The 18,915-nt window shown below is 39.3% G+C and overlaps 2 protein-coding genes across 6 annotated transcripts; both read right to left on the minus strand.

Annotated features, from left to right (window-relative positions):
- Positions 1 to 2,674: 2,674 nt before the first annotated feature.
- On the minus strand, positions 2,675 to 13,303 carry exo5 (exonuclease 5). 5 transcript variants are annotated; one of them, XR_006983967.2, is made up of 7 exons: positions 12,845 to 13,302; positions 12,191 to 12,278; positions 7,805 to 8,052; positions 7,604 to 7,708; positions 7,304 to 7,476; positions 4,818 to 4,879; positions 2,675 to 3,440 (listed from the first exon to the last, which is right to left on the minus strand). XR_006983967.2 is itself a non-coding variant. In XM_017490146.3 (7 exons), the coding sequence occupies exons 2-7, from the start codon at positions 12,918 to 12,920 to the stop codon at positions 5,537 to 5,539; spliced, it is 1,164 nt and encodes a 387-aa protein (XP_017345635.1). In that variant the 5' UTR covers positions 12,921 to 12,932; positions 13,051 to 13,303; the 3' UTR covers positions 4,886 to 5,536. The 5 variants fall into 5 exon arrangements, 4 of the variants coding, with proteins under 4 accessions (XP_047017375.1, XP_047017376.1, XP_017345635.1 ...); XM_017490146.3 differs by lacking the exons at positions 2,675 to 3,440; positions 4,818 to 4,879 and adding an exon at positions 4,886 to 6,010 and having other exon boundaries at positions 12,845 to 12,932; positions 13,051 to 13,303; XM_047161418.2 differs by lacking the exons at positions 2,675 to 3,440; positions 4,818 to 4,879 and adding an exon at positions 4,886 to 6,010 and having other exon boundaries at positions 12,191 to 12,275; positions 12,845 to 12,932; positions 13,051 to 13,302.
- Positions 13,304 to 14,503: 1,200 nt separating this feature from the next.
- On the minus strand, positions 14,504 to 17,621 carry rflnb (refilin B). The gene is made up of 3 exons (XM_017491750.3): positions 16,811 to 17,621; positions 16,058 to 16,152; positions 14,504 to 15,964 (listed from the first exon to the last, which is right to left on the minus strand). The coding sequence occupies exons 1-3, from the start codon at positions 17,033 to 17,035 to the stop codon at positions 15,646 to 15,648; spliced, it is 639 nt and encodes a 212-aa protein (XP_017347239.1). The 5' UTR covers positions 17,036 to 17,621; the 3' UTR covers positions 14,504 to 15,645.
- Positions 17,622 to 18,915: the final 1,294 nt, after the last annotated feature.

Raw genomic sequence — 18,915 nt, forward strand, 5'->3', positions numbered from 1 at the left:
AGGGACACAAAGAGGGACAGAGTACAGAAGTTGGGGCAGAGGTCAGAAGGACCCAGCTGTTACTTTTATAGACTGATTAAAAAATAAACTTGAACTATAGCTTCTATGAGGTCCAGGCTGAATAAAATTTAACTCACATTTCATAGACATCGTGTGTCATAAACAACATGAAACCTTACTTCAGAGATTTAGTATATGTTTGTATAAACAGTGGGGGAAATAAGTATTGAACGTGTCGACATTTTTTTCAGTAAATATATTTCCAATAAGGTTATTCATCGGAAATTTTCACCAGACATCAGTATTAACTCAAGAAATCTGCAAATATAAAGAATTCACAACATTAAAGTCCATAAATAAAGTTATATATAATAAAGTGGAATGAAACAGGAAAAAAGTATTGAAAACGCTAAGAAAAAGCAATTCTCCAAAGCAAGGTAAGGCAAGGAACCAGCTGAAATCTGTAAGTAGCTAGAAAGTAATTATGCCTCCTATCTGTGCAAATTAATATCAGCCGGGTTAGCAAATTGATGGTCTACAAAAAGGCTTTTCATTACCAAGGTGTCACACAAGAAACATCTCATGATGGGTAAAAGCAAAGAGCTCTCCCAAGACCTTTGCAGTCTTATTGTTCAGAAATATATTGATGGAACAGGATACAGACATATTTCAAAACTTCTGAATCTTCCAGAGAGCACCATTGGGGCCATTATCCACAAGTGGAAGCAACATCACTTTGTCATCAACTGGCCACGCACAGGAGCTCCTCACAAGATTTCTGACCAGAGAGTCAGAAGAATAGTCAGAAGAGTAGCCCAAGAGCCAAGGACCACTCAGAGAGAGCTCCAGAAACACTTGGAGGCTGCAGGTGCTGTCATCACAGAGAAAACAATAGGCAATGCACTCCACTGCTCATGCTTACCCCGCAAGACTCCGTTACTAAAGAAAAGGTATGTCGAAGCTCGCTTAAAGTTTGCTCAACTCATTTGGACAAGCCTATGAAATACTGGGAGAGTGTAGTCTGGTCAGATGAGAGCAAAATTTAACTTTTTGCCTGCCATACTACACACCATGTTTGGAGAAGAAATGGCGCTGCACATCACCCTAAAAACAGTGAAGTTTTGAGGTGGAAGCATCATGGTGTGGGGCTGTATATCATCGTATGGTACTGGCAGACTTCATATAATTGAAGGAACGATGAATGGAGCCCTTTTCCAGGAGATCCTTAAGAAGAATCTTCTGCCATGCACCAGGATGATGAAGGTGAGACGTGGGTGGACGTTCCAGCAGCAGAACGATCCAAAGCATACAGCAAAGGAAACTCTCAATTGGTTTCAGAAAAAAAAAATCAAGGTATTAGAATGGCCCAGTCAATCACCTGACTTGAATCCAATTGAACAAGATTTAAAGACAATGTGTTTAGAAGAATGGGCCAAAATCACACCTGAATACTGCAGCCCATTAATTTCTTCATACAAGAAGTGTCTTGAAGCTGTCATTACAAACAAAGGCTTCTCCAGTAAGTATTAAATTAATTTCAGTTGGCATGTTCAATAATTTTTTCCTGTATCATTCCTCTTTATTACACACAACTTCATTTATGGACTTTAATGTTTGGATTTCTTTATATATGTGGATTTATTGAGTTAATACCCAAGTCTGGTGAAAATTTCATGTGAATAGCCTCATTGGAAATATATTTACTGAAATAAATGTTGATGCGTCCAATACTTATTTCCTCCATTGTATCTTTTCTACTGAAATCCTGTTACATTACCTAAATATTACAGCAATTGAGTCTAAACCAGCAATTATCTTTATTAGCAAGCCCAGTCTGCATCCACGTTGCATTCTATGGTTAATCTAATTGTGCGGCATTAAAGGTCTAATGACTTAAAATAGTTAACACATGTTTACTTTCTTCTTATATACTGTAAACCAGGAAGGTTCCAACAGGCTTCATTAAACTCATAAGCAGTTTGCTGTAAGTAGTCAAGTTAAGAGTTGATGGGATCCAGAAAAAAGCTCTCCTAAAGCTCTCCTAAAGCTCTCCTAAAGCTCTCCTAAACCCAGCTGGAGAAAGGTATAAAAGCATTCAGAGATACCATTACCAGCAATAAAAACCATCATTCAGACACAAAAACAATAAATAACTGGAAAAATATATTGTGACTGTGCACATCTGCATTGTCTTCTTGGTTTTATCATTTCAAAGTAAAAGTTATGCAAACATTACATGTAACTGTACACCCTAGAAGTAATCATTTTTATGCAGTATAGTATTTTCAGTAATAACAATCTATGTTTTTAGTTTGTGGCCCTCACTGAAACTTCCCATAATATGACAGAATCTCTGAGGCTCTTAAAACAACAAATGCAGCACCTGGCTATTATCACTGAAGGACACATCAGTCCAAACACATACACACACACACACACACACACACACACACACACACACACACACACACACACAATCATGATTTCTTTTCAGTTCTTTTTGCTCCTTGTCATCCAGAGTTCCACTACATACATACATGTGTGTGTGTGTGTGTGTGTGTGTGTGTGTGTGTGTGTGTGTGTGTGTGTGTAATAATGAGGACAAGGCCTGCAATATGACGCAGCAGCACTGCCCTGACTGCAGATTCGAGTTACAAGTGCGAGTAAACACAGCTTTTTTTTTTCAGAGATGAATTTAATGTCAGCAGTAAATGTCACACAGAATTTAAGAACAAGCTCTTCAAGAAGCACAGACTGAATGATATGTCCTTATTTGGTCATTATACAATGCAGGAATGGGCTTTGCCATATCCCAGTATCTTATATGTGTTTTCTTTGTCTAGGTTATATTTATTTATTTATTTATTTATTTATTTTTTAAACAATACCCCCTACTTAATGGATGATGTACACATTATATGGAAACTGATTTATTGTCAAATTATTTCAGTCATTGGAAAAGATATAGCAACTTTAGGAAATTTACAATAGTGTAAACAATTTGAATTTCTGCAGAAACAGAAAATCTTGTAAGAAGTCTTGTAGCATTTCATTGTCTCAGGACCACTTTACTAGCACACCTCAACACCTGCTCATTTATACAATTATCCAATCATCCAATCATGTTGCAGCTGCCTAATGCATAAAATCATACAGATACAGGTGAAGTACTTAATGCTAATGTTCACATCAAACATGAGAATGAGAAACATATATTATCTTGGTTGCTTTGGCTATGGCATGGTTCTTGGTTCTTGGTTTAAGTATTTCTGAAACTGCTGATCTCCTGGGACTTGCACACACAACAGTCTCTAGTATATACATAGAATGGTGTGAAAAAGAAAGAACATTTAGTGGCACTGGATGACTGCGGACAGAAACGCCTTGTTGATGGGAATGGTCACAGAGGTTTTCCAGAAAGCTTATAGCTGACAGGAGGTCTACAGGAACACAAATGACAATTATTTAACTGTGGTGCGCATCAAAGCATCTCTGCATACATAACACATCACGCATTGAGGTGGATGAGCCAAGAAAAGCAGAAGACCACATCGAGTTCCACTGCTGTCTGTCAGGAACACAATCAGAGACTACTGTGGACGCATGCTCACTGAAACTGGACAGGTGAAGATTGCACATTTTGAAGGTATATTGAACCAATGCACTATACAAAGCTGTTTTATATATTTGTATATAGTTGCGATGTCACGAAGACTAAAATTATTCATCTGGACTGGGATCCCATGTGACATAACTAAAAAGCCACACAAGTAGGAGGTTTTTACTTACATCTTGCAGGACAAACAAGACCATGTTCAATTACCATGAACATGCTGGATTGTTCAACACAATTACAAGGTACATTCATTCAACTTTAGAAGCTGCCTGGTCTGGGTCATGGTGATTTAAATTAGATTACTAGCTTGTTTGAATTTTGTGAAATAGAATCAACTAAATTCATAAATATCAAGCGCAAGTCCATGCACATCTCTAGTTCATATCAATTATAAATTTCCCTGGACATAATGGTTAAAAAAATACTTCCTGTTTAGACCACACCTACTTTGGGTTTAAATTCGAATAAAAATAAAAATATGAATATTCAGAGCAGTAAACAGATACAGATAGTGGCATTAGAGGTACACCAATTAATCAGAATTGCTGTGGAACTTCAAGGTCTATATCACACGTGAAATGGACAGCAGTGTATTTCTTTTTAATGTGCGGTGCTTTTTCTGTAGTAAACTCCCTGTCTAACATGTTCCAAGCATACTGACAAACGTAGTTAGAGATACCTGTAGATCCTTTTGCTAGGTTTCTGTCAATTGCTTAAGGATTTTATGTGTCTTGGCTCTGATCTTTGTTGGATGTACACTCCAAGTAGGAGTAAAGCACAGTGGTGCTCAGTTTCTTCTGTTTGTAAACTATCCTCCTGACTGTGGAATGAAGTCCCAAGCCTTTAGAAAACATTTTGCAACCCCTTCCAGCTTCAACAACTTTGCTTCTTAGGCCCTCTGAAATCTTTTTGAATCAGCAGAAGCTGGAGAAGAGCAGATTTGTTATTTTAAATAATGGTTCAAACATATAATTTTGCTATAAGTGGTCATATTTATAGTCCCCTTCTGAAACTATTGGAACAGCAAGGCCAATTCATTTGTTTTTGTTGTAGACTGAAGACATTTGGGTTTGAGATCAAAAGTTGGATAGTTTAAGATTTCAGATTTTTATAAATGTGCCACCCTAGAAGGTGCCTACTTTATAGTTTTATCGTTTTTACTACACTACACAATAGTATGGTACTAGAGAGAACAACATACCCATGGTGAAGCATGGTGATGACAGCATCACGTTATGGGGCTGCTGCTCTTCAACTGGGACTCTAGTCAAGATAGAGGGAATCACGGAAAGCTCCAAATACCAATATATTTTGGCACAAAACCTGCAGGTCTGTGTTAGACAGCTGAAGATGAAGAAAAAATTCCCAATACAGCATAATAACAACCCAAAGAACAAATCCAAGTCAACATAGGAATGGCTTCAGAAAAAGACAATAAAACTTTTGGAATGACCCAGTCAGAGCCCAGATGTAAATTCTACCAAAAACCTGTTGAATTACAATGTGTGTTGACCCATGAAACAATCCAAAAACTTTCATTAAAAAGTAATGTACAGGGTGTTTGTTAAATAAGACTGGCTTTATTTGTCATGATTACTCAGATCAACTTTAGATTGTGCCATACATACGTTAAAATGGTTTAACAGACTTAGTTTCTCTCTCATGAATCTTTTCAAAAAATCTTTTAAAAAACATCACTACATTATATTTTTATGTGAATGATGTAATTGTAAAAAAATATTTAGTATTAACAGCTTATGCTTACTAGGAATATATATATTATATATAATATTATATATATATTTATTTCTTTTTTTTTATTTCAAACTCAATAAAAATATTAAAGACATGGTTATGATGATTAGTCATGGACATAGGTTAATGCCATTAGCATAACTGATTGAAACATATAACTTCATGTCAGTTCATGTTGACTCTCATCCTGGTGTGAAGACTCTCAAGGACCTGAGATCTATTTTTTCTCCAGTCACAGATCCCCTCATAGGCACACGATGTGCATTTCCAGGCCTCTTCTATATCCACCCCCTTGGGCTCTCTCTGTCCTCTCCAGTATTCCAGGTATCCACGAAGCTCTGCCCTCAGCTGGGACTCGTCAAACTGCACCAACACGGTGCCAATTATGCTACTAGAGCCCTGGTGACAGTACTCCAGCTGGAGCACATCGATGCATGGCAGATCAGAACAGGACAAAGTGAGGAGGAAAGTATCCAGCAGTTCGCCAAAAGTGACTACATTTATCCCGACGTTTGTAGCGTACGTTATGACTTCAGCTCCAAGAGCCTGGTAGGCTCTGAGTTTGAGGTGCTCCAGAACATGCTCTTTCTTCACTTCCCCCCTGACCAGTGCATCAAACAGAAGCTTATACAAGCCCACCTACCATACATACACAGAAAAGAACAGTCAACGGAGCCAACAAAGGCAGTGTGAGAAATGTAACAGGATAGAAGTCTCTGTCTGTGAAAGTTTTCAGAAAGCCGCATAATTTTGAATGTCAATTATTAGACATTTGGTGGCTTCTCTAGACACAATACTAATACTGAGCTCAACTTGTAAATGTATCTTGGGCTTCCTCCATGCTATTTTATATTCTTGTGCATGTGGAAATGTAGACCACAGGAATTCAAAAGGGTTCAAATCTCCACACTGGGATGATCATTGAGAAACACTGGCTTTGCATCCTTTTCTTTGTTGATTTAGAAATATGTTTGTTGTTATTATATTGCCAAAAGATCCATCTCTAGCCTAAGTCTAAACCTCCTGCCAGAGACAATAAACCAGGTCACTGACTAAGTGTCCTAGTACACAGAAGAATTCATAATACCATCAATTCTTCACAACAACCCCTGAACCACCATCCAAAAACAGCCCCAAAGCATCAAAGTTCCACCATCAGATTTCATATTTTTATTGCTGCTTTTCCTTGTGTACAGTCCTCTTTATTCAACAAACAAGATGATAGTGGGCTTGGCCAAGTTCAGTTTTGGTCTCATCTGACCACAACACACGATTCCAATCATAGTTAAGCAGGCTGCTATAAGGAATGGCTTTTTTCATGGAACCCTTCCAAACAGCATGTTGGCAGGGAAGTGGTGTCTAAAAGATGGTTTTGAAACTAAGGAATCAACTAATTGTACAATTGAAAAACTGTAATCTTTGAGTTCTTCTTTATCTCCTTCACTTTTTCCCCTCACTGTGTACTGAAGCAGTATGCTCATGCAACATCTACCTGGCAAATATTCAACTGTTCCAGGCTATTGAAACTTTTTATGGTTCTGATTAGGCTTCATTTGACTTAACTGCTTTTCATGTATATTCATATCATTATCTGTCTCGGAGTGTTGAAACTCTGTTTTTTCCCCTTGATGATGGATAGTAAATGGATTTTATGTGTATGCGACCTCAGAGTTAGAGATTCTGGAGGCTAGGAGCAAGGTGTCAAGTTTGCCACATACAGCATGATTTGAAAAACATTATTATTTAAAATAGAACAGAGGAATGCTAAGTAGCTACACAAATTTGTTGACTGGAAAATTTGAATCATTCTGTGTCACTTTGCTGATTCTCTTGAAGGGTGACTATAACTCTGTTGGAGTTGATGATATTTACAGCATAGCAGGTCAATTTAAGAAGAAAGAAAGCTTGTGGGAGAGAAAATATTTCACACACCTGAAAGCGATGGCCGTAAGCCTGGGAATCACCAGGCAGAGAGTCCTGCTTGCGAGTCTTCAGCTCTTTCAACACCAGCTCCCCCTTCTGGTTATAACTCAGCTCATCAATGACGCCCTTAATGTAAACTCCTTCTACTACACCGAATACTGGAAGCTCACGCACACACTGCCCTGAAGCCCCATAAAAACATACACAGAAACAGATGTTTGGACAAACAAGATAACAATCTAACTTGAGCAATCTAAACTGGCATTCCATGTTTAACAGCAATTACATCTTCTTGCTTTTCGAACTTACCTGTCTCTAACCACGGAATCATGTTTAACACACTGATCAGACTAATGGCCACAGCATCCTCATGGCTTTGAATATTAATCTGTACGACATCATGGACCTCCAACTCTGTGTGAATACAGATATACAGCATGGAATACAAATGGTTACTACTAGTTTAAGACAAAACAAAAATAGAGCTTTGCTAAACACGGCCATTTTCACCTCTTGCTAGATGAATGCTTGCACCGGTCTTCACCTCAATTCGCTGTTTATCTTTTTTCTTGATTTGGGGTCTCAGGAAGCCATACACAACTTTCTTCTCACACCAGGTCTGCTCCGACAGCAGGCTGACAGTCAGGTGAAGCTTCCCGAAGCGCAGAGGGATACAGCCGTCCTTAGCATCTCTCTTCCTCTTCACACCCGTCTCCTCATTTCTTTTAGCAGGACTCTGCTTTAACTTCTCCACAGTGCTGCAAGTGAGGATAGACACATGTAATATTTATCAAGTACTGTACAGACAGGTACTGCAGATCCCACATCAGCAACAAAACTGAAAACCTGTTGTAAATTAAGAAAGATTGTGTTAGCTCCTGAGGAGACACTGCACTGTCAATACGGCTATCTTTTCTCTTGACACATCAGGTTTGTTAATTAGCTCATTGTCAGGATTAGATTTGTTAAAGGTGCGGTAAAGTTTCCAAAAGTTTTACACTTACAGTCAGAGAGCACTTTATTAGGAACACTATGCTAAATATTATATATATTATATATTACAGCATTTACAGGAACACTATGCTAATACTGGGCAGGGCCTCCCTTTGACCTCAAAACAGCATCAATTCTTCATGACATGGATTCCACAAGATGTTGGAAACATAACTTTGAGATTCTGGTCCATGTTGACATGATCGCATGATGCAATTCCTGCAGATTTTTCAGGTACACTTTCATGCAGCGAATTTCCCGTTCTACCACATCCCAAAGGTGTTCTATTGGATTCAGATCAGGTGACTGGGAAGGACAGTGAAGAACATTAAACTCGTTGCCATGTTCATGAAAACAGATTAAGATGACTTCTGTTTGTGACATGATGCATTATCATGCTGGAAATGTGGCCATGAAGGATGCACATGGTCAACAACAACATCCAAGCGTTGACTGATTAGTAAAACGGGTCCAATGTGTGCCAAGAAAACATTCCCCACGCCATTAAATCACCTCCACCAGCCTGGACTGTTGACACAAGGCAGGTTGGGCCCATGAATTCCTGGCTGGGATGCCAGTCTATCACAGGGTACCATGCACAAACATTTGCACCCAGGGGTTATTAAGCATAACCAATCCACCTACTGACTTGTTTTTGGGAGATGGGAAAATGGAGGAGAAAATGAGAAATTTTCTCCAGAGAAAATGGGGGAAACACACAGACATAGGGGGCACATGCGAAACTCCACAGAGTAATCCCGGGTTCCCACTGTATGATTTTGGCCACGATTTTAAACAATATTTGAGAATACTAAAAGATTTCTATAATCCTAGGCCAAAATCTGTAGTCTTTGATTGCTAGTTTGACGCATTCCCCGACATCTGATTAATGGCTGTTGTGATCAAATTTTTCCTCCAATTAAATTCTGGCAGTGTCAGAAGATTTGAGGCACGGTCCTGCAGTGTGGCTTCTCCTATTGCGTACGAGTCTTCTTGCGCACGTACGTTTTTCACGTCTTGACTGTCATACAGTCTGACATTAATGACAACTGAGATCCTATAGTGTGACATGGCTTACAGCAGGGATCATGCTCATACAGTCTGACAAGCAACAGTCACAAACAACTTTTAAAAATTGAACAGTGTGCACCCGGCTTAACACATGCTCAGGATCAAACCGGAAACCTGGAGTTGTGAGGTGGCGATGCTACCTGCTGCACCAGCTTCCCACACGAAATAAATGATATATCATTTCGGTAACAATATACACAGTTAAGTGATGTAACAACTAGAAACCATTTAACAAAGATTTTGTTCACAGCACAAATGAACTAGCTGCATTTGGGAAGAAACTGTTCTTCGTGAGAACAAATCTGCTGTGCTAATACCCTCCACAAAATAAGAATCAATCCTCGGTAAGGACTTGAGTGTGAAAACACTCTATCTATGCAATATTTACAGGCTCTAAAAGTGGCTGTCTATATCTTTCTAAGAGTAAATGCCATGTAAGATCAGAATCATGATAATTTTATATATATATATATATATATATATATATATATATATATATATATATATATATATATATATATAGTATCTCACAAAAGTGAGCACACCCCTCACATTTTTGTAAATATTTGATTATATCTTTTCATGTGACAACACTGAAGAAATGACACTTTGCTACAATGTAAAGTAGTGAGTGTACAGCTTGTGTAACAGTGTAAATTTGCTGTGCCCTCAAAATAACTCAACACACAGCCATTAATGGCTAAACCGCTGGCAACAAAAGTGAGTACACCCCTAAGTGAAAATGTCCAAATTGGGCCCAATTAGACATTTTCCCTCCCCGGTGTCATGTGACTTGTTAGTGTTACAAGGTCTGAGGTGTGAATGGGGAGCAGGTGTGTTAAATTTGGTGTCATCGCTCTCACACTCCCTCATACTGGTCACTGGAAGTTCAACATGGCACCTCATGGCAAAGAACTCTCTGAGGATCTGAAAAAAGAATTGTTGCTCTACATAAAGATGGCCTAGGGTATAAGAAGATTGCCAAGACCCTGACACTGAACTGCAGCACGATGGCCAAGACCATACAGCGGTTTAACAGGACAGGTTCCACTCAGAACAGGCCTCACCATGGTCGACCAAAGAAGTTGAGTACACGTGCTCAGCATCATATCCAGAGGTTGTCTTTGGGAAATAGATGTATGAGTGCTGCCAGCATTGCTGCAGAGGTTGAAGGGGTGGGGGGTCAGCCTGTCAGTGCTCAGACCATACGCCGCTCACTGCATCAAACTGGTCTGCATGGCTGTCGTCCCAGAAGAAAGCTTCTTCTAAAGATGATGCACAAGAACGTCCGCAAACAGTTTGCTGAAGACAAGCAGACTAAGGACAGGGATTACTGGACCCATGCCCTGTGGTCTGATGAGACCAAGATAAACTTATTTGGTTCAGATGGTGTCAAGCGTGTGTGGTGGCAACCAGGTGAGGAGTACAAAGACAAGTGTGTCTTGCCTACAGTCAAGCATGGTGGTGGGAGTGTCATGGTCTGGGGCTGCATGAGTGCTGCCGGCACTGGGGAGCTACAGTTCAGTGAGGGAACCATGAATGCCAACACGTACTGTCACATACTGAAGCAGAGCATGATCCCCTTCCTTTGGAGACTGGGCCGCAGGGCAGTATTCCAGCATGATAATGACCCCAAACACACCTCCAAGATGACCACTGCCTTGCTAAAGAAGCTGAGGGTGAAGGTGATGGACTAAACCCTATTGAGCATCTGTGGGGCATCCTCAAACGGAAGGTGGAGAAGCACAAGGTCTCTAACATCCACCAGCTCCGTGATGTCGTCATTTAGGAGTGGAAGAGAGCTCCAGTGACAACCTGTGAAGCTCTGGTGAACTCCATGCCCAAGAGGGTTAAGGCAGTGCTGGAAAATAATGGTGGCCACACAAAATATTGACACTTTGGGCCCAATTTTGACATTTTCACTTAGAGGTGTACTCAATTTTGTTGCCAGCGGTTTAGACATTAATGGCCGTGTGTTGAGTTATTTTGAGGGGACAGCAAATTTACAGTTACACAAGCTGTACACTCACTGCTTTACATTGTAGCAATGTGTCATCTTCAGTGTTGTCACATGAAAAGATATAATCAAATATTTACAAAAATGTGAGGGGTGTGCTCACCTTTGTGAGATACTGTGTGTGTGTGTATATGTGTGTGTGTGTGTGTGTGTGTGTGTATGCATGTATGTATGTATGTATGTATGTATGTATGTTGATTTAACGTGTTAATTTAGTGTGAATAATTATGTAATTATGAAAGAAATAATGTGTTAAAACAATTAACACATTTATGATCCCGATGGCGCAGACACCAATGCAACACCAGTCCCATTCACAAGGCGCAAGATTTTCTCGTGATAAAAAGACGTCATGAGAAAATAACTTTTTGTTACGTTGAGAACATTATTGAGAAAATTAAGTCGAGATCAAGAGAAAACAACTATTTTGTTATGTACGAGAACACAAGAAAGAAAATAATAAAATAACAATGCATGGCCGCTTAGGGCTTCCGTAGATTGCTGTGGACTGTAGGCCTGTCAATATGGTGGAAGGGGGTCAATGGAAGCATTTCAAATTACGTTGTCCGATACAACCTGAAAGTTTATGTTTCTTTCTAAAGCTACTTTTTGTAATGTCTATTCAGTGCTTTTCTCATCTAACACAATAATGACTTTACATTATCTTTTGGTGGGTAATTTCTCTGTCAAAATTGATGTGCGATGAATTGTGATTGATTCTATAAATTTATCGGCACATTGTGTATTTAATTCAATTACAATTATTTTATTTCCATATGCAGAACAGAATTGTTTTCTAAATGATAGTGGCTTACTTGGACAGTGATGGTGTGAAAGTGATGGAACGATCATTCTGAGTGTCACCACTGGTGGCACTGGAGCTGGGTGTCTGAGGAGATTCTTCTGAAATTTTACAAACACAATCATATGGCAAGAACTGAAGCAGGTTTACTGTAGTAACAAGATCAATGTGGTTTAAAACACTGGAAAAGGGCACTATCTTTTTGGATGGGCAGTATCTCATGAATACTGCATGATGGGACCTGGCCAATTATGGCATCCCTACAATAATTACCAGTAATTAAAATACCATTTTAAATACCCGTAATTAAAACACCATTTTAAATGGCGGTTTTACTTGTCTTTCCTTTCTTTTTGTACACAACATCGATCATGTGATTAGTCCTACAAAATGGTACACCGGCGCCATCTTGCGTTTAGACAAATTCATGAAAATTCTCATGGCGCAGCATAATATCCTCAGATATATTGCATGACTTGTTTACTTACTGCGAATAGCAAATAGATAAATAAAAACAACGAAATGGCAGATTTGTACATTAATAAGAATCAGAATTAGTAGACACGCAGACTAAGGCTTTTTAACAGGCTTTTATTTTGTTTATTTATTTATTCATTCATTCTAAAGGGGGCTTCTGTGCAATCCCACATAAACAGCTGTTATTTACCGATGCAGAAATGTTCTGACTGAATATCCAGGAGTTCAGAGTCGCTGATGCCGTCCCAGTCTCCTTCCTGCTCCATGACCACTTTCACCTGACACAACAACGCACGCGCTTGAAAAGAAACGATGCACCTGACATCTGTGGAAATACTCAAACTGAGATATTATCTCAGTGATGTTTGAAATGTTTAAATATATTGTCTCTCCCACCTCGTATTTCAGTGTTTTTACTCCACTACTGCGCGGGTCTTGTCCAGACTTGGTCCCTATTTAAGACACGCCTTGATACTGAATTGCACGCCCATATACTCTAGGACACGCCCACGTGGTTTACAGTACGTTTACAGTGTGTGAGGCTGAATCGTTGCATAAAGCATTTGTGTTCTTTTGTTATATTTTATAGCAATTTAATTGTGTTAATTAGGCTATAAGTAGATGTACCGTCTGTTACTGGAATAAAGTTGGTCTGACGTTGGACGTTCGATATTCGCGGATATGCGGAAATTAAGGGACCGTCTCTAAAGTTACATACGACATTGTTAAACACGATTCTAACTTGAATAGCATTTGAAGGGAATGATGTACAGTCAAACAACCAACTGTAAAATGTTTATCTAGGTGTCACCTATAATGCAAACCTTTTAGATTTCTGATATTTATTAAAACAAGCCATTAAATCATATGTAAATATTGCCATGTATTTCACTAATGCATGGGGTCATACACAAAATATACCATAATTTAAAGCTCAATAGCATTTGAAGGGAATGACTACAGTCACACAAACACACACACACACCCACACACACACACACACACACACACACACACACACACACACACATATATATATATATATATATATATATATATATATATATATATATATATATATATATATATATATATATATAGCCATCCATCTTCTATACCGCTTATCCTTTTCAGGGTCACAGGGAACCTGGAGCCTATCCCAGGGAGCATCGGGTACAAGGCGGGGTACACCATCCATCCATCCATCCATCTTCTACCGCTTACTTCTTCTTCAGGGTCGTGGGGGAACCTGGAGCCAGGTGCCAGTCCATGGGTGCTAATCCAGGGCACACTCACATACACATTCACACACCCATTCATACTCTACGGACACTTTTATATCCATATATATTCATACATATATATGCAGCAGGATAATGCAACCTGCCACACTGCAATAGTTCAGGAATTGTTTGAGGAACATGAGAAGGTGTTGACCTGGCCTCCAAATTCCCGAGATCTTAATCTGATCTCAAGTTACAGGACTTAAAGGATCTGTTGCTAACGTCTTGGTGCCAGATACCACAGCACACCTTCAGAGGTCTTGTGGAGTCCATGCCTTGATGGGTCAGAGCTGTTTTGCTGGCACAAGGGGAACCTACACAATATTAGGCAGGTGGTTTCAATAGTGTATATTTGCAACTGACATTTCAACAGGTTGTTGGTAGCGCGTTTTATTCCCACCTCTAGGGAGAGTTAAAGAGCTACAAGTAAGTTCATGATCGTGTCATATGATTGTGGTCTTTATATGAAGCGTTAACCTCATTGCTTACAATATAATGTATATCATTATTAACCTAAAATTTCTATGCTTTGCTTTAAAGTATACATTCAAATCAGATTAAATTGATTAATTAAAAAAAAGTCTTTTTTTATTATTGTTTTGATTGAAATTGAAATTACAATACCAATCGAAGTTTAAATCACTGGTTAACTTTAATGTAGCACAGCTGAAATACTTGTGTTGTGTACAGTTGAAACCATTAAAAAGCTTTAAATAAATATACTGCAACAGTGTATTTTTTTTTATATCTATGCATGACTAAGCTGAAGTGCTATAGAACAGGTAAAGTCACTGCAAACAACAACGATACTGTCTGCAAGTTCTGCAATTCAGATTTGCACAAACATTCAAAACAGTTTACTTCCTTTCAAAACAAGCCTTTAACTTCCTCAGTCTGACTGCAGCAGTGCGCTTTACAAGAATTTATTCAAAATAAAACAAAATAAAGCAGTTTTATCTTCTTGGTGTAAAATGTTTGAAAAAATAAAACACCTGAATAGATGAAGTGAAATGGAGAAAAAAAGAGAGAAGTGACATGAAACAAAATTTTAAAAAAGTTAAGCCCAAATGTGAACTTACAGTAGTAGACATAAACAACCTCTTTCCACCTATACTATTGGATACTGTGATTCAGGCATCCGTATACCTGTTCGCACCTACATAACGGTGCAACATTTCACAAATTCCACAACTCAAGAACACCATTTACACACCACGGATTATTGAGGCATGTAATATCTGGATTTTGATGTTAGACATCAGTAAAACAACCCAGTCTGGACACTCCCATATGCAAAATACGGAACTTTTTACAAAAGGTTGAAAACAACTCTCTTTCATCACTTTCCTGTTTCACTTACAGCTCTTCTGTGCTTTTACTGAGCACAGTACTACCACATTACCATAAAACTTTCAATAAGTGACGGATCAACATCACTGAGCAGAATCTTAAAACCAACAGGGCTGCAAATGTTACGTAGGATATGTAATATACATTTGTATTGTAGTAACATTAAAACCCATCCAAACTTCCAGATGCATGATACTCCATCCATCTAAAAACGAACATGCTAATTAAACCATTAACATACATAGTTTGGCAATTTCACCCATCCAGTTCCAACACACTCAATGGTGAACATGGGTTTTCGTGAATAAGGATGGGCGTGAATATTTTGTTAGCATTTCTCCAAAAAGTCCCTCTTCCTTCAACATTGATTGGCCTTACAGTCAGACACCTCTAGTTCCACACTGGACAGGAAGCGCTTGGCCAACTTGCGTCCATCATAGCTGAGCTGTGTGGTGTACAGGGTCCTGGCATGTTTGGGGTACACGATGGTGGTGCTCCGGTAGTTCTGCACCCGCTGACGGGGTTCAAACTCCAACTGGGTCTTATATCGTCTCCACGTGCTCTCTGAGACAGCTATGATGGTCTGGCTGTACGACTCCAGGCCCAAACCTGTGGGCTGCAAACACACATCCTGGATGTAGTGGCGATCCGAGTCATAGCGCACTGATGATGTGTATCTAAAATGATAAGATAATGTATGTTTAATTGATCACACAGTCTTAAAGCAAAATGTACAAAGCGTCAGTCAGCTGAACTCAAATGAGCATCACCTTAATTCTTTTGGGGGCAGAGGATCAAGTTCAATTCCCACACCGTAGGAAAATGGGTGTAATTGCGAGACACCTCTAACATGCTTAAGAGGACCCTGGAAGAAAAAAAGCAGGATGCTGTTGTTGTTTTGTTTCATTCTTGATACAATAATGATATGAGAAGTGGAGATAATTGGAAATTCATCGACTGGCATGTTTTAAACCAAGTGTGCCTGGTATTCAGTGAAATATAGTGCTTTAGCAACTCTTCTACAGCTGCATTTTAAGGTTAAACATGTTCAGAATGAGCATCATAATCTGTGCGATTACAGCAGCAGTTCTTAAGTCTACAGTATCCAGGTGAAATTATCCAATGAAAAAGGAGTGAGACTCAGTATTAGATCAGTACATTTATATTACTACGTACTACTAATGTTTCCGGGTAAAGGATACATAGGCTACTATAGGTACAAAATGTGTCCCCTTTTTTGTACCACACCAGCAAGGTGGACAAGGACAAGTACAGTTTGGTACTTTATTATTCTGAGCATGTACATCACTTTTTTCTTTTTTTTTTTTAAGTTTTAAAAGTCTTTTTTTTAAATCCCTATAGTGAGGTGGTTCCCTGGTTAAGGAGTTCGGCTGCTACACAGAAGGTTATGAGTTCCAATCACTGCCTACGGTTGGGTCCCTTCACTGCTTATTTGTATGCTGCTTCAATTTTAAGCTGATTTGGAGCAAAGCATCACTGAGTGCTTGAGGTGTAAAACTCACCGCAGCGGGAGTCGCAGCTCTGCCCTCGTCCTCACACACGGAGCTGGCGGTGCTCCTGTCCCCACTCCTGTCCCCACTCCTGTCCCCGATCAGCCACGGGCTCGGACTCACACTGGGGCTGGGAGGCAGACCAGAGTCTGGACTGTCCAGCAGTCTCTCAGCTTTCAGATTCATCTCCAGCAGGTCTTCGTCACACACATTGCGCAAATTGAGCCTCCCCACCATTGCCAGCCTGAGTGTACCTTTAAATCTGCAGCTTTCAGTAGTCCTGAACAACCTGACTGTCCTTCACTGTTCCCTTTTTCTAAATCTACTTTTATCCCTGCTTTATACACCCTGTTGAAGAGCTCTTTATATGCAAAGGTGCTGATCAGGAGAGGCTCACCGGTTCAACATTACACATAAATATCCCCCTCGGGTTTATTTACAATCTTGCAATCGGTTACATCCAAAATGGTACCGAACACATCCGTCCTGCTTTCGCCTAGGGTTTAAAACGTGTCCTCCTTCCAAAGACGCTCATTGTTTTAGCCTCAGCAGGAGAAACGGAAACGCTTTTATAACTGCCTCAGCACGGTAGAGCTTCAGCACAAGACCCGCCCCTTCACACAATCACAGCAGAAACACCACTAAAGCACTAGAGTCTATAAAGGCAAAGATTCATTCATTCCCTAGATTTGGTCAATCATATCTTGTTTATCTCAAGCCTAGATGTCATCTCTCATCCACCCGACACTCCCTGTAATTAATCCAACAAACTGAAGGAGTGTTGAACAATAACACTCTACATTTCATCTTTTTTCAGTATTGAAGGAGTGTTGAACAATAATACTCTATATACTCTATACCAGGGGTTCCCAAACTTTTCCAGGGCAAGGCCCCCCAAATGGCATTAACATTTGACCGAGGCCCCCCTTTTTGCAAGATGTCTTTAAAACACATTAAAAATACAGACTTCTGAATATATATCCCCCCCCCCTTTTTTTTATTAATAATTACATCTTGCATCTTTACATTACATTAGATTAGGAATTGATTGTGTGTGTGTGTGTGTGTGTGTGTGTGTGTGTGTGTGTGTGTGTGGTTGTATGAGAGTGAGAAAGAGAAAATCATGTATTTATTTATTTTTCACACCAAATTGTTGAGGCCCCCGGGTCGCCACCTGGCGGCCCCCACTTTGAAAACCACTGCTCTATACCATTGGTATTTTTTCAGAATTGAAGCAGTGTTGAACAATAATACTCTACTGTCTTTTTTCCAGTATTGAAGAAGTGTTGAACAATAATACTCTACAATCTTTTTTTCCGGTCTGAACCTGAGATGACCACAGACAAGTTTCCCCTGTGATGTGAAACAGCAGCAGCCAACAACAACAACAAAAAAACACAACCCCAAAACAAACAAACAAACAAAAAACTGGTTACTCAAAACTCACTTATAATGAAAGTCTAAAGGCACACTTGTTGCGGCAGGCACTATGTGTTTATGTAAAACATATTTTGCAGAAAACATTTATTCTTCAGACAGCTGTAGAAAGTCATCAATAAGTCATCCTTTGTACAGACATGAGATTTTCAAAGTTGACGTAGTCATGTCAGAAAAAAACAGTAGTAGTAAACTGTAGGCTACACTTCCTTGTTGCAGGGCTGGTACCAAGTGTTTTGTACCTTTCAATAGAAAAGGCTTATAGTGTACCTACCAAAATGATTTAAGGTACATAAATGGCCCATAATTAGATTTAGAGTAAAGCTTTAAAAAGGTACACTACATGCTCTTTTCTAGGTTAAAAAAATCCTAAAAGTACAGAAGGTATATGCTTGATGGTATGACTCCATGCAGCAACAAGGTACAAGGTACAATCTTTCAGAGTGTGTTTGTGGTGTAGACACTCAAACACATAACCGAGTCAGTTCCAGACCTATCACATACAAATCACATACCACAAAACCTTAGGGGAGTGTCAGTAACCAAAATTATTTCCACAATGCTTCAGTGCAAGGAAGTTTGATACTTAAGATCTGCTTAAGAACAGCTGTAGTAAGACATTCTCTCATGCCTGTCTTGTCTGAACACCTGTATGGAGTGTAACAGTTAAAAATTTCAGT

Source organism: Ictalurus punctatus, chromosome 17 (genome assembly GCF_001660625.3).
Source record: "Ictalurus punctatus breed USDA103 chromosome 17, Coco_2.0, whole genome shotgun sequence".
NCBI classification, from domain to species: domain Eukaryota; kingdom Metazoa; phylum Chordata; class Actinopteri; order Siluriformes; family Ictaluridae; genus Ictalurus; species Ictalurus punctatus.

Excerpts from the sequence above, each read along its gene's own strand:
- exo5 (XM_017490146.3), bottom strand. The coding sequence starts at position 12,920 with ATGGAGCAGGAAGGAGACTGGGACGGCATCAGCGACTCTGAACTCCTG. Across the intron at positions 8,053-12,190 it reads TTCACACCATCACTGTCCAA|CACTGTGGAGAAGTTAAAGC; the intron begins GTAAGCCACTAT and ends CCTCACTTGCAG. Across the intron at positions 6,011-7,303 it reads CTTACGGCCATCGCTTTCAG|GTGGGCTTGTATAAGCTTCT; the intron begins GTGTGTGAAATA and ends TATGTATGGTAG.
- rflnb (XM_017491750.3), bottom strand. The coding sequence starts at position 17,035 with ATGGTGGGGAGGCTCAATTTGCGCAATGTGTGTGACGAAGACCTGCTG. Across the intron at positions 16,153-16,810 it reads GAGCTGCGACTCCCGCTGCG|GGTCCTCTTAAGCATGTTAG; the intron begins GTGAGTTTTACA and ends TTTTTCTTCCAG. Across the intron at positions 15,965-16,057 it reads CTGCCCCCAAAAGAATTAAG|ATACACATCATCAGTGCGCT; the intron begins GTGATGCTCATT and ends TTATCATTTTAG.